Below are 14,003 nucleotides of genomic sequence, written 5' to 3'. Positions count from 1 at the left end.
TAACTCATTCTCATTCTCGAAGGACATTATTATTTCATTTACATTGTCATTAACTCATTAAGGAGACACTTTAATCCAACAACTTGACAGAAAGTACAAAGGCCTTTCTACATTTTACAACCATTAATAAATTATCCAATTATCAGCAGTATAATGCGTTTCATTTCAAATCTGATCAAGGTTTAACAATGATAATGCCATTGTTTAATGGAACTACAGAAGTAGATTTTTGATGGATTGGGGATAGCCATGCATGATTAGAAATAGTGAAAGTAACTATTTTGTTCTACTGCTTCATGAAATATCAGTCATGCCAAGAAGGCCATGGTCTATGTCCGTTCTCTGAAAATTCACTTCACAAATGATTTGAAAGCAACCACGTGGAAACTGCTCTTTGTCAAGATGTTTAAAGTTATGGGATTTACTGTGCTATGCGTTAGATGCATTTGGTGATCAACCTATTTTCACCTGAAATGTCTATTGCACTTTAGCTAGTTATACCCCAAACCGGCTATAAGCCAAGTCATTTGAATATTCAATAGAATGTAGGACACAGCCATTAACACAGATTATTGCATATCCAATGTTTGAAATGTGATTAGAACCAGATGTGCATGCAGATTGTATCTGAGGCGGAGGATTTTCGCATATCACACAAAAGCATATTTCTAGAGAGGAGCTTTATGTCCTGCCATCAAAAAAGATTAAGCACAGCAGCATTTACATCCTCTGGCACACATACACTGAATATATTATCGTAAAACTATCCAGAGGACCCGTCACTTTCAAACTGTAATCGTTGCCCTTATTTCAGCCTATTTTTCATTTATCTTTCTTAACAAACTAGAGAATGCTCTTCCTCACAAAAGAAAAACTAAGTAAGATCAGGGCTTACAGGAAGCTCTGGCTCTTTTGGCTTGTTCCAAAGAAAAAGTATGAGAAAACTATCTAAAACTGAAGAACACCCATTAAAAGAAACAGGGAGAGCGATGATTATCATTTCAATGGGGAGAGATTCTCCTGCTGGAGTCTCGGGTACAAATCAATAATGAACAGATGAAAGTGGCTTAACCACTCATAAATGATGTTAGTGGCTTAACCTGTAATAGGTATCAACTACTTTTTTCCCAGTATTAGTCGATGTGATATTTTTCTGAGGAGGTTACGCCGAGAGAAGACCACAGATAAAGGGTCATAGATGTACGCATGTTCAGGGAGGCTTATTTCACATGATGAATAGAGTGATATAGAAGGACAAATAGGTGGGTAATTACACCTAATGGCTTGAAATGCTCTGTTCAAGACATCTTTCTGCGTGGTGTCTGATTATTGGTGGTCATTTTCAGCTCTTTTATGAAAAAGCATGGCTCTTAAGGTTCTGGGTCCCGCTGATGATGAGTGGGTCATAACAATAGGCTATTGAAAATAAATTGTCAAATTCCCAACTTAAATGTCATGGGCTGGGAACACGTGAAAAGTCCAAGCTGTGCCTGTGGGTCCAGGTGAGTTTGGTGGAGGTGAGAGCATGCATCCATGCATCCGGGAACATTATCACACACATCCATCAGTGAGGCGATATAGGGAAGTGATCGATGACATCACTGGGGAGAGTTACAGAGATGCAATGATACATCACATTGTTTTATTTAACGGGTGTGTCAAAGAAGGAACATTTAACATGGTTCAAATGCTGGTTACAGAAAACCTTTGGTTCCATACCAAAAGATTATGATTACCTTTATATACTTCTATACTATCCACAAGGTTATGATTATATGAGTGTAACTGTATTCTACATACAAGCCAGCTCAGGTTCCATTGTCAAACATGATGTTGCAACGTTATAGCCTGCAGAGGAAAATAGCTTTTTGAATAGAAAATTCTTCAAGTTCATACAGTGGCCTTTAAACAGTTCTTCTTAAACCATATATTGTCAGCTACCTTGTGGCTTGCACAAGGAAGCAAGTATAGTGTTTCCTTTACCGTTGATATTGGTTTTTCAAAAAAGTATTTTCTCGGGAACTATATACTACATGCAATTTTGAGTCAAAGTCCAAATGACTGCTGCTTTGTGCTCCATGCAAAATAAGAGTTATTTGGCCTAATTTGACTCACTTCAAGTAACCATGATGACTGTATCTGGCTAGAGTATGCTCATTACACGGTCTGCATGGAAGACCTTATGGTCCACCAGATCTGCCAGCTCTTCTGAGATGTAGCTGATCATTTTAGATCTTATTTGAATCTATGGAATAAAAAGCAATTCCTCTTTGTTTCACTCAAGCTTTCACACAGCCGCAGTGGTTCATCTGTTAATTGGCAGCAAAGGGCACGTCTGCTGATGGTAACATGATATTCGATGTTGGCAGGAAACCGACACTCCCTGGACTGCGATTTAAAGAGTAGCGTAAAACACAGGAAGTTGCAAAAGTGAGTAAGACAAACAAAAACAACGTGACAAATACGGAAACACTTGAGGTGGGGCTAATTAGCCGGAGCCAGACGGTGACACACAAAAGATGTAGCGGAGGGTCCGGCAGTTCCCTCAGAGGCAGGGGGGGCTGCCGAGGCCTGGGTGCTGGGGTGTGGACCCCTGCCCGGGCCCCGGCCTCATGCCCCAGCTCCACAGCCCAATCTCTCTGAGCAGAGCAGAGGGATGCTGCAGCAGCTGCTGCCCCCCTCGTCACAGGACAACAGCCCCAAGCCCTGTCCTCTCTTATCTCCTCCCCCCCCCCCCCCCCCCCCCCCCCCCCCCCCCGGCCCCCCACCCATCCCACCATCGTTGTTGGAGGACTATTAATCAGCTGTGTCTCTGTTTAAAATAGGAGTACAGGGCTGGCAGAGGGCCCGGACCCCCACCCTGCCTATCGCGGACCCCCTGACTAATGCTACTAATCAGTATAGGGTTCGGGCCAACAGCGTTTTCTTTTCTTTTTTTATCTTCCCGCCCGCCTCCAAGGATTTGGCAAATCCTGTCCTTTCACTTTACCAACAGGTCATGAGGAGCCATGGTGTTGTGTCCTTCCTGGCCTAATCCCCAGTGCTATCATGGATGGATGATGTTATTGTAGTTCCGAAAGAGCCTGTTTGTGTGGGTCTGTCTGTGTTGAAATATTTTACTCTGTATTTTTTGGTTGAAATGAATTATTATTATAATTAAATTAGAAAAAAATATGTTACTTTGGTTGTGTTGTTTAATATATTATATACTTGTTTATGCCACAGTGTGCCTCCATATGCTGAATTTTGATTATAATTATTATTATTATAATTATTGTAACCCACCCCTTAGGCATGAAACTCAGGACTCTGATTGCAATCCATAACTGTGCTGATTGACTGCATAAGTTAATGTGGAACACTACCTTTTTCTCTATACCTGAACATTTGTGTCAATAAAGTGAAGAATGCCATGCGCTCCTTCCTAGCCATCCTACAAATGTCTTCTCAAGGTTTAATTTTATATTGCGCTGTTTTGGGGGGGGGGGGGGGGGGGGGTTGGATACTGCATCATTTGGCAAGGCCAGAACATGGCCAGGTCCTTTGATGCTGTATTTGTGTTTGAAAAGGAGCAAACGTACATGACAGTTTAGTTTACACAAAGATGCATAATTGGGAGTGCATTACATTACATGCCTACATTTCAGGAATGTTCTATGGCTTGTCTTTATATAAACCAAACTGATTGAAGAGTCAAGGTTATTTTTTTGTGTGGCTGTTTAAGCTGTTCTAATTATTCTTCGAAAATCGACATTTGCATTACACATGAACAGAATGTTTTACTTCAAACATTAATATTTATACTGACAAACCATATACCGTAAACAACTATCTATCATCATCGCCTTTAAGAGGTGTCAATGAGAGGCCTATTCAGCCAGAACCGGAACTTCTATTAATTTCTGCTTCTCTTGCCTCCTGGACACAAGATTATACAGTAGTGCTGAATGTGGCCATGAATGTGGAAAGTAAAATCGTCTAAGGTTAAATAGAAAAGTAATTCATGTTTCATGTTTCAAATTTCCACTTAGTCAAAAAGACTGACATGTCCACCTGTTTGAGATTGCTGTGTATTTACTTGAGTGAAAGAGAAAAAATAATGAAATCTTATATTTTTAGACTAATGTCGTTCTAGCTATTGTTTTTTCACCCAACTTCCCCTTCAAAGCCATTGTAATTTAAATGCAATTTCAGTCTAAGATTGCTGCTTTTCCCAAATGCTAATCATTGTTTATTGTATAATTAATTTGCCAATCTGCTTTCTTTTAACATATGAAAACATTATTTGAAATGAAAAAAATCTCCTGGGTCGTACACATCCCCTTGGGGATCTTCGCAACCCCCTAGCAGCATATGAAACCAAGCTGTCAATATTCCTTACATACCTTTTCTAAGAATATGATCATACCCTTCCTTTTGAGGCATTTATTTTTACTCTCACATTCATTAAATTGCTGAACTTTTGTTAACCTCGACTCAACATTGTTAGAGATTCCACATTGCCCGAAAGAGGTTTATGGAATAACAAAAGATGCTATGAGGCATAGGAAGGCATAAGAGAGCCAATTTCTACCTCAACTCAGCAATTATTGGACGGCTATTCAATTTGAGAGAGTTGTACAGATCTATCATCAGAGCAGAATTTTCTATTACAAAAGATAATTGCCCACTCAATGTAAATTTGAGCTCTGTGAGTTTGTATATTTACATCCTGTTTTAGCAGATGAGCAATAATACAACTTTCCTTTTTCAGCAATATTTTGTTTACGAGCATGAAAATGATGGTGACATTAGAAGTGCATTTTGTCATAAATGTCCAATAACAAGCCAGGTGAGTTTATTTAAATCTTTACTTTATTTAAAAAACGGGCATGAATAGCTTTTATTTAGAATACAACCATGAGTTTTGGGAAAATTGGGAGTTATGGTGATTTGTTTGTATTCTCTAGGTATTCATTAAGAATGTTACAACATAATAAACATGTATGGTTTAATATAGTATTATGGTAGACAGTAGCCCTTTTATAATATTGATACTGAACGGATGCAGTGCAATATAAAGACAAAACATTGTTCCATATTGAACTTCAACATCTCTCATGTGTACACACAATACAACAAAGGGTTGTTCCATATACATTTTTCTATATGCTAAATATAATACGTGCCTGTCAAACAAAATACAGAAAGATCTGAGAATCAGAAAGAGATATGCTGGTACATAGGCGAAAGAGTTAGCAGTCCATCATTTTCAGTCACAATTAATTGGCCACTACCTTCTCCAGGCATAAAACAAAGGGCTTCTTACATGCACAAAATTCAATGCAAAGCAGATTATACTTGCAGTTTGAATTGGTTAAATGCTTTTAAATGGGATCTCTGTTTTTTTCAATTGCGTAAGCACAGAGGGTATGCTGGGCTCTCAATGGCTCTGCACGGTTTCGTTTAGAAGATCCAATTGAGTCCAATTGGACAGATGACCTATGGGTATACATCTGGCACCTTTGCTTGCATCCAGGCATAGTGGAAAAAGTGGCTCAAAGAAACCGTTTCCATTGATATACTGTATATGTGATGCATGTTTTGTTATGCAACATGTGCCAAAGTCTAGGTCTAGATGTAAGATCAATGGTATGTTTATGTCTAAAGGTTTGAAGAAATTTGACAAGATATATTTTTGTATCGTATTTTTATTAAATTCATAGTTGAAAAGATTTGTAGAATATGGAAACAACTAACACAATAGAATTATAGAGCAATACAAAAACAAAACATACCATACAAGAAGATAAACTTGCAATGTTTACCTCCCACTATTTCACAGTAATGGTCAGCGATCATTTAGTCAACATTAGAGGCAGCTGCAGGATAGTGTCTGTTAGTAGAAATCCTCTCTCAAGCACACACACACACACACAGACACACACACGCAAGCACGCAAGCACGCACGCACGCACACACTTTTATCTGTGGTCATAATATATCATTTTGATAATACAAGAACATTTTTATTAACTATGAGACACTACCAATGTTCCACATCAGTATTAACTGTGAAAATAAGTTTCCAACTGAACTGCCATCACCAAGTCAAGGACACTTAACGCAGAGGGTGTGGATGATTTACAAGCAATGCTAAAAAGGTTATTTTGCAATGAACTATTAAGAAAGAAACACATTTTTATCAACAGAAGCAGGGTTTTTCAATTGCATTCCTGAAAAACTTCCTATGCAACAGATAAACACATTTCCTTTACAAAAGGCTTTTAAAGGAGGCAAAAAAATTCCAGTGGATAAAGTTTTGTGTGAATGTGTGAGCATTGTTTATCATTGTATTGAACAAGTATGAAGAGATGTATTTCTACAGTTATCGTGGTTTCTATCAGGGTCTGAAAGAATACTTAACCTAATTTTTATTGTTTTACTTAGCCAGATCTGTCTCCGACTGTTCACATGGCCAGAGATCAGATATAAATCACATATAGGAGGACCACATAAAGTGCCCCTTATTTGGTTGAAACATACAGTATACCATGTTATGTGTTTGCTTGTTGAAGCTTTTCTCACTTCAGAAAACCTGATGTAAGCCAATTAGGCATTCTTATGTTAACGGGGACATACTTAATGTAGGGCCTATGCCTTGAAGCCATTGTTCACCCATTGTGCATGTTCAGCCAAAAATACCTTTCCCCAAAATAAAATTCATGCAAAAAGTTAATATCTAAAATTACCCTTCATGTAGTTTGACCACTGTTCGATTTGAACCTCCATTGAATGCTGCTCATCGATATGAAGACCTTTTACATAGTCATACATGTCAGATCAGTGCTCTCAATTCTAAATGATCACCACACAGAAGAAGAATTGAGAAAGGTTATCTCAGGAAGTGATGGAGGCCACAGCTGTCCGGGTCTTCTTTATAGTCCTCCGTCAGCTTCGGCTAAGAGAGATTGCATGTTGACTAGCCTCATGAGACTATCCAAATCTCGCAAATTCATATTGTTTACCAAATGTAAACGTAGAAAAAAGTGAATATCAGGGAACTCTTATACAAGCACATACCTGGTGGGTACAAATATAATGCAGCACACATTGAATGGTCTGAAGTTTAGATTAAATTTAGATGAAAATTAGATAATTGATTAAACACCATAAAGGTGCTTGTGTTGCTAGAACTAGTTGGTTTTACATTTCAGTATAACTTTGTCCGAAACATATTTGTATGGCTAAAATTCCTTAGACTCAACATTTAATGAACAGTAAGGTAGATAAGAAACAAACCATGTCACACATCATTAACCATTAGAGGTAAATATAAATAGTTTAGACAGTTATTCACCCAGAATATCTCCCATTCTCAAAATATCAAGTAATTCTCTAATTATATCGAATGGTTTAATTTATTTACCAAGAAAAATATTTCAGGTTTAACTACTAACTGGGTTGAATAGTAAGCCTAGTTAATTTGCCATTGTGGAGTGTGTGGATGATGGCTGGTTTGAGCAGGCCCTTCTGGCCCGAGGCTGATTGGAGTATAGGCCGGGTGAGGCTGCACACCTGAAAATGCCTAGAAAAGCCAGCTAGGTGGAGTGCAGCAATGTCGGTGGCTGCCACACTTCCACCTAGGTGGCTTTTCTGGGCTCCTCCGAACACAATGATGCAGGGTTGAAAGACGGTTTATCGAATCGTTTGGAGATATGATACAGGACGCTGGTTGCTCCATGTTGCCATGCAGGAGATCTCTCCTGTGTGTGTGTGTGTGTGTGTGTGTGTGTGTGTGTGTGTGTGTGTGTGTGTGTGTGTGTGTGTGTGTGTGTGTGTGTGTGTGTGGTTGAGTCTGGGCGCATTGATTACTCAATGAACAACAGGTGTGCAGCCAAGCCCAGCGCAAGTCCAATCAGACTCAGGCCAGGTGAGGCTGCTTTAACCAACAATAATCCACAGCCATATATTTGGGAAATATCTATGTTATTCATTTTCTTTTCATCAAATCTATTACCTGTACTCAAATTTGAAATCCTGTAAACCCTTGTAAATGTACAGACAAGAATGCTTCCACTGATTGTAAACCATGCAGAGAATACAAACGTGAATATAGAGACAGGAGTGCCCCCTGGTGGTATACTAATGAAGTACATAGGAGCCATTGGTTAGGCGTGCATATTTTGTCTTGCAAAACCCCAAAATGCCTGGCAACACTTCAAACCTTTATTCGTTTTTAGTGTCACACACAACATGTTAGACAATATGGTTCAGAGCAAATGGATAACGTAAATAATCGGGTATAACTGCAGCCACACCACAGCATCAACAAGACATGCAGGTGCAATCACCTGCATTATGCAATTTCCCTTAATGATCCAGAAGGTTCCGCAACTCAAACGTCATAAAGCTTCAGGGACATTTTGGGAGAAAGATGACAAAGAAAATCACAATCAAAAGAAGAAATGTAAAGTTGATCTTGGGACCTTGTTTTTTCTTTGCGTGCGCCATTGCGGTGTATATTAACTGAGACATTAAAATCCAAATAATAATAGAAAAGTAATATCTTTTCATTTCCCAAAACATTTACTTTATTATTAATTATGTATCATTTAAAAAGCACAACACAGTTCATACATCTATATAAAGGGGATGGTAACAATCTTCTATATAGTTATATTCCAACATTCAGATCACATCTGCACATTAAATAAAAATATATAATGGAATTAATCATTTATGACAAATGATTTATCAGGTGCATGAGTACAATGTTTTGTAGTTAAAATAAAATAAAATTGAATTCTTCACTTCGTTTTGCCTACTTGAAGTGAACAGCAGATGGCAGAAAAGTTCCAACGATAATACGACTAAAATGTCTAGATTTAAGAAAAATCTCAGTAAACATACGTGGTTTAGGAAGAACATCCATTCTGTAATTTTGTAAAGTAGTAAACGCAGATTTCTTTATCCTATCCACCACAGAAAGGTACCAATGTCCATGTTATGCCCCTCAACTACGTTAGTCCAGTCAGTAAGTTACCCTCAAGTGTGTCCTAAGCCCACAGAACACTTTTAAAGATAGGAGAGTTTTAACCCGTCTAGGTCAACCTTATTCAGCATTAGCGACCCTACCTTTTTTTCTCTGGTAATGTAGCACCTATTGAAACAATCTGTGCACATTTTTACTGCATAGCCTTGTTTTATGAAAATACCAAAAAACCTCTTTCCAGCGTTGAAACACTTCTTTGATAAATATGAAGATATACAAAACATCTTAAGAGTCCAAATATACAAAATAATCTTAAACTCAAAAAAAAAAAAAAAAAAAAAAAAAAAAAGGAGGCTGCCACGGGAACCATCTTTATGTATATTCTTTGGTCAAAGTCTTGTTTTCAAAATATATGTTTATTTCATAAACATGAAAACAAGACATCGGTGTTGCTGTGAGAAGGTGCTTCCGTGCGTCACAAAGTTGTCGCCATCCCATGGCGGACATAGAGAAGCTCTGATTGCACTTGTGATCGTGGTGTCGGAGTGTGCGGAGGGGAGAGGGAGGAGCAGGCGAGCACAGCATCTATGTGAGCCTGAGGCCAGCATTCTCCTCAAGCCACCGGAGCGCAGGCTGTAAACACAGGGCCACGGCCGGGGCAGCCTCCACATACATCTGCTGCAGGACTCCCTGCAGCACCAGCAGCAGGGGCAACCCCACGCTCAGGAGCTCGTAGAGGAATGCATAGTCCCGGCCATTGGCCCCGACGTGCACGCCTAGGGCCCGCGTGCGGCGCTGCAGCCAGCCGCTCAGTTGCCTAGGGGCCCCGCACACAGCGCGGGTCAAACTCATGGGCCAGCTCAGGCCCTTCCTGAGCAGTGAGGTGAGGGTACCTGTTGGTGAGGGGCTCGTCTTGCCATCAGTGGGGCAGTGTGGGGGCCTCTCCGGACTGGTACTACAGGATGTGGGCTCAACAGAGTCCCGGCGGTCGCAAGAACCCTGATGATGGCACAGGAAGGGGAAGGAAGATGTAGGATTACATCAGAGTTGATCGTAGTCTGCTGCATTCCGGTCACTGCTTTGTGTTTTTTTTACTTTTCTTGTGTGCATAAAAACCCAAGAGAAAAATCATTGTACTGTAATAGTACATTATAGTATACAAAAAACAACTTACTGTGCGCCCGTTTATGTTTCTTCGGAGATGGGTCCCATTTTTATGTTGTACGAAATGTGCTTTGCAATAAAGTTTTCCTGTAAAAGCACACACATATTTGCCATTTCAGTAAAATCTCTGGCAGCCTTTAAACCGTCACCCGCCTTGGCACTTTAAAGCGATACATACCCTGTTCAGAGTCATACACATGCGCGCCCTGGCTCAGTGGCGAATTGCAGGTCTTGCAGCGAAAGCACTCCCTGTGGAAGTAGAGGCCTTCGGTACTGATCCTCTCAACCACGTAGACGCGCTTCCCACAGGAGTGACACTTATCTGTGGACTGTGGCGATGTCTGATGGACAGACCCCTAGGAAACACAGCCAGAGAGAGGGGCATTAAGTAATGTCTGTTGACAGTGGGACTGCAGAAGAAACTTTCCCCTTCTGTATGCTCATTTAGCAACCACAAGAACACAGACATGCGTGTTTACAACAAACAGGACGATATTAGTAAGAACAAAATCATTTTTCTACATCGACCTTCATGGGACTTTATGACCTGCACCCCGTGTAGATATTTTCCCATTTGAATGATGGATATGGTTGCTCTGAAGTTATCAATTTCCTTCTAATCCTCTCCTTCTTGATAACTAAAAGAGGAGCATTGGAGAGAACATCTGGTGACCACGATAGCGGTTCTCCTACATTCCTCCACATCTGCCCTCAGGCTGCCACCACAGAAATGCCCATCATTCTTCCCTGTAGAACCAAGGTAACCAACGCATGAGTTACAACACGGCCCAATCTGGATATACTGTTGATAAAATAATAAAAGGTCTGACTCTAAGGGGGAATATTATGAATACATATCCATATATTTGACTTGAGCAATGATAAAAAGATACATATATTATATAAAATGAGAAGGATAAATAAATATATTGGATTGCAGATTAAGCAATTGTGAGTATATATAATAAAGTGTTGACAATACATATTTTAAATTATGGATTAAGTCAATCATAATTACATGCGTCTATGGATTTTGGGAGCATCAATGTGATAAGTGAGTGGTTTGCTGCAGAATACAGAAAACCACTTGTGTGGCGATGGTTCATCTCTCATCGTCTCTTTATTAAGTGGCACATCCCTTTTCCAACGTGGGCAGAAAGCTGGATGTGTGGATAGAAATTTGGCGTATGGGCAGAAAGTCGGGTTAGTGGGCAGGGAGTTGGGTCCCATAGCAGAAAGTCTGCAGATGGGCGGAATTGGGTTCCTTTGGTTAGACACAAATAAGATAATTGAGGTGAAAAGCAAGGGGCGGTGACATCATGGTGCAGCATAAGGATTGTTAGGAGTCAATCACTTGCAGTTAGATAAATCAAAGTCTTTCCACACAGAGAAGCAGAAGTTGTATCTCTTTCTTCACTTATAAATGACTTGTTTCTCCCCAAAGGAAAATGCCATTTTGAAAAAAATAAAAATAATAATGAGGTGTAAATGTCTGTTAAAACAAGATGTAGTGTGAAAGCTGCGTGTATGGCTTTAGGGGAATCGTTTCTTCTACCGAGAACCGTTTGTTTATATTTGACAGAACTCCTTTGACACACAGTACATTCTCAACATTCTTGCCTCCAAGGATAATTTACATCAATTGTGAAATTCATGAGGGAGTTATGCTAAACATTGAAGTCTCATGCAAGGAAGAAAACACACACACACACACACACACACACACACACACACACACACACACACACACACACACACACACACACACACACACACACACACACACACACACACACACACACACACACACACACACACACACACCTTAGATCGAGTATAGAGGTGTGGTGTGAGGCGCCACATGTTGAACTTGATTTCTGAATGCATCTACTCCATGCGCGCCGAGTGCCCCAATGTGTTGGTGAGGGACATAACCATGGGGGACTTTGGAAGAAACTGTAGTAGCTAGATAGTGAAAAGTCAGATCTGATGGCTATGGCTGCTGTCCAATAAGCACCATGCTTCTTTTAAGTCTGAAACTTTAGTTAGGACATTTTTGGTCACACTAATGGCAAACGTATTATTTATGAACACGGTCACTGTATTTGTCCATCTCACTAGCATGACGCGAGTCCTATTAGCAGGATAATTCACTGATGGACGTCTTTGTTGTTTGATTCACGCGTGAGTCACTACAGCAGAACAATCAGTTAGCACAGCTGTTGGACACGGGTCCCAGTGCAAAAACATGAACAACACTGCATGACCGACGGTGTGAACGCAGTCTTTAGGGGTCGGGGTCAGGCGTGCACATGCGCAAGTAGGACGAGGTACACAGGTCGAGCTTTTCAGAGAGTCACCTTGGGTACATTAGTGGCATCCAACAAATCACAAAGATGATGTGCCTTGTCCTTTATACTCTTTTTCTGAAACTCCCTAGCATGTTGAGTCTGAGCCTTCTTCTGCAGAGTCACAGGGTTGAAAAGGAACAAAGAAATTGAATGAGATGAAGAGATGGACGCACACACACCCAACCACACACACACACACACGCACGCACACAGCACACTACAACACTACATCATTATGATGAAAGAGTTCTCTGTATTATCTTCCAATTATAAGAGGACAGTGAGATCTTGAACGTACTGTGCAGAGAACAATATGGCTGCTGTGCAAAGCACAGGCCTCTCCATTACCTTCATTTACACCCCCGGTGGGTAAATAAGAAGTCATCATCATACTGGGTTCAGGCTGCGGTGGATTTTGACACACGCATACCTAGCAAGAAGCCGTAGCCAACAAAGTCTGCTGGGTCATTCCCTCATCCAGGAGCAGGCATCTAAAAATATGCTTTTCCCTTTGAATAATAATTTTCATGGCCAATTTTTCCAAACGGGCCAAAATTAGCACGTTGACTCACATTCGAAAAAATTAACTTTTTGTTTCATAGGCCCGCTGCTCTGTGAGTAGTTGTATAGAACTGTATGCCTGTCAGGGCTATTGCGCGGAACAATTCGAACCGGTTCCTAACCCGCCTGCGGCGCCCTGCTCAAGCCATTATGGTTACGCGGGGGGAAATTACAGGACTGACATCACTAACGACAATAAAATGCACGCACACGTTAAGCACCGAAAGTCAAGAAAAGAAGAAAAAAAGAGAGGATAAAGTGAGAGGACAGAGGTAGAAGAGTGAAGACAAAGTGGACAGGAAGAGAACGGAAGAAAAGTAGTTCACCTCAGAGATCTGCTCCTCCACCTCCCTCAGGCGGAGGAGCATTCTTCTCATGACTAGGACAGCAGAGTTGTGGGAGGTGGGAGAGGGGGAGGAGGGGAAGTCTGCGTACTCCGCCTCCGCACACCGGCGCGCGGTCGCCGTCTGAGCGCGCGTCTGCGTCTGAGCGCTCTGCTCAGCGCGTCGGCCTTCCCAAAGAGGGCGCTGCTGAAGGGGAGTGGCGTCGGAGGGGTGCTCGGCATGAGGCAATGTTTGTGTGACCCTGCTCCGGGGTTTGGGCGGCACTTTAGGTGGCTGCAGGGCTGCGTACTCTGGCAAGCCTTTATCAAAGTTTTTAAACTGGAAAAGTGTGTGTGGGGGGGAGGGAGGGGCGTGTGGAAATTCAGTGACAGAGGTCAGTGATATTTTTTTACAGCCCAGAAGTTAAATGGTTATCGGATTAAATACTTTTCCATCTTTCCCTGTTCTATCTGTACCTTGAGGGAGGGCTTGGGCGGGGCCGACACCCTTGATTCGCTACAGGGATCCTCCGTCATGCCAGGGTAGTGTGTGAAGGACTGTAGGGTCTGATTTGGGTGGCATTCAGTGAAAAGTAGGAAAAGTTGGAAGACGGTCGAAAGATTACCACAT

General features: G+C 41.1%; 1 protein-coding gene across 7 annotated transcripts in view; it reads right to left on the bottom strand.

Annotated features, from left to right (window-relative positions):
• Positions 1-5,674: 5,674 nt before the first annotated feature.
• mical2a (microtubule associated monooxygenase, calponin and LIM domain containing 2a) overlaps positions 5,675-14,003 on the bottom strand; it is a 28,833-nt gene continuing 20,504 nt past the window's right edge. For 2 of the 7 annotated variants that reach the window (XM_060071876.1, XM_060071877.1), the window contains exons 17-22: positions 13,850-13,939; positions 13,377-13,712; positions 12,499-12,600; positions 10,317-10,494; positions 10,149-10,225; positions 8,195-9,973 (exon numbers count right to left, since the gene is read on the bottom strand). In XM_060071876.1, coding sequence (XP_059927859.1) covers positions 9,560-9,973; positions 10,149-10,225; positions 10,317-10,494; positions 12,499-12,600; positions 13,377-13,712; positions 13,850-13,939 — 1,197 coding nt within the window. In that variant the 3' untranslated portion in view covers positions 8,195-9,559. Of the gene's footprint in view, positions 6,941-8,194; positions 9,974-10,148; positions 10,226-10,316; positions 10,495-12,498; positions 12,601-13,376; positions 13,713-13,849; positions 13,940-14,003 lie in introns of those variants that run through there. The other 5 variants (XR_009529057.1, XR_009529056.1, XM_060071878.1 and 2 more) reach the window with 5 other exon arrangements.

The sequence above is a fragment of the Gadus macrocephalus genome, chromosome 14 (assembly GCF_031168955.1).
Source record: "Gadus macrocephalus chromosome 14, ASM3116895v1".
Lineage (NCBI taxonomy): Eukaryota > Metazoa > Chordata > Actinopteri > Gadiformes > Gadidae > Gadus > Gadus macrocephalus.
The sequence above is the reverse complement of the archived record's forward strand: the minus strand, read 5'-3'. Positions and strand labels throughout refer to the sequence as shown.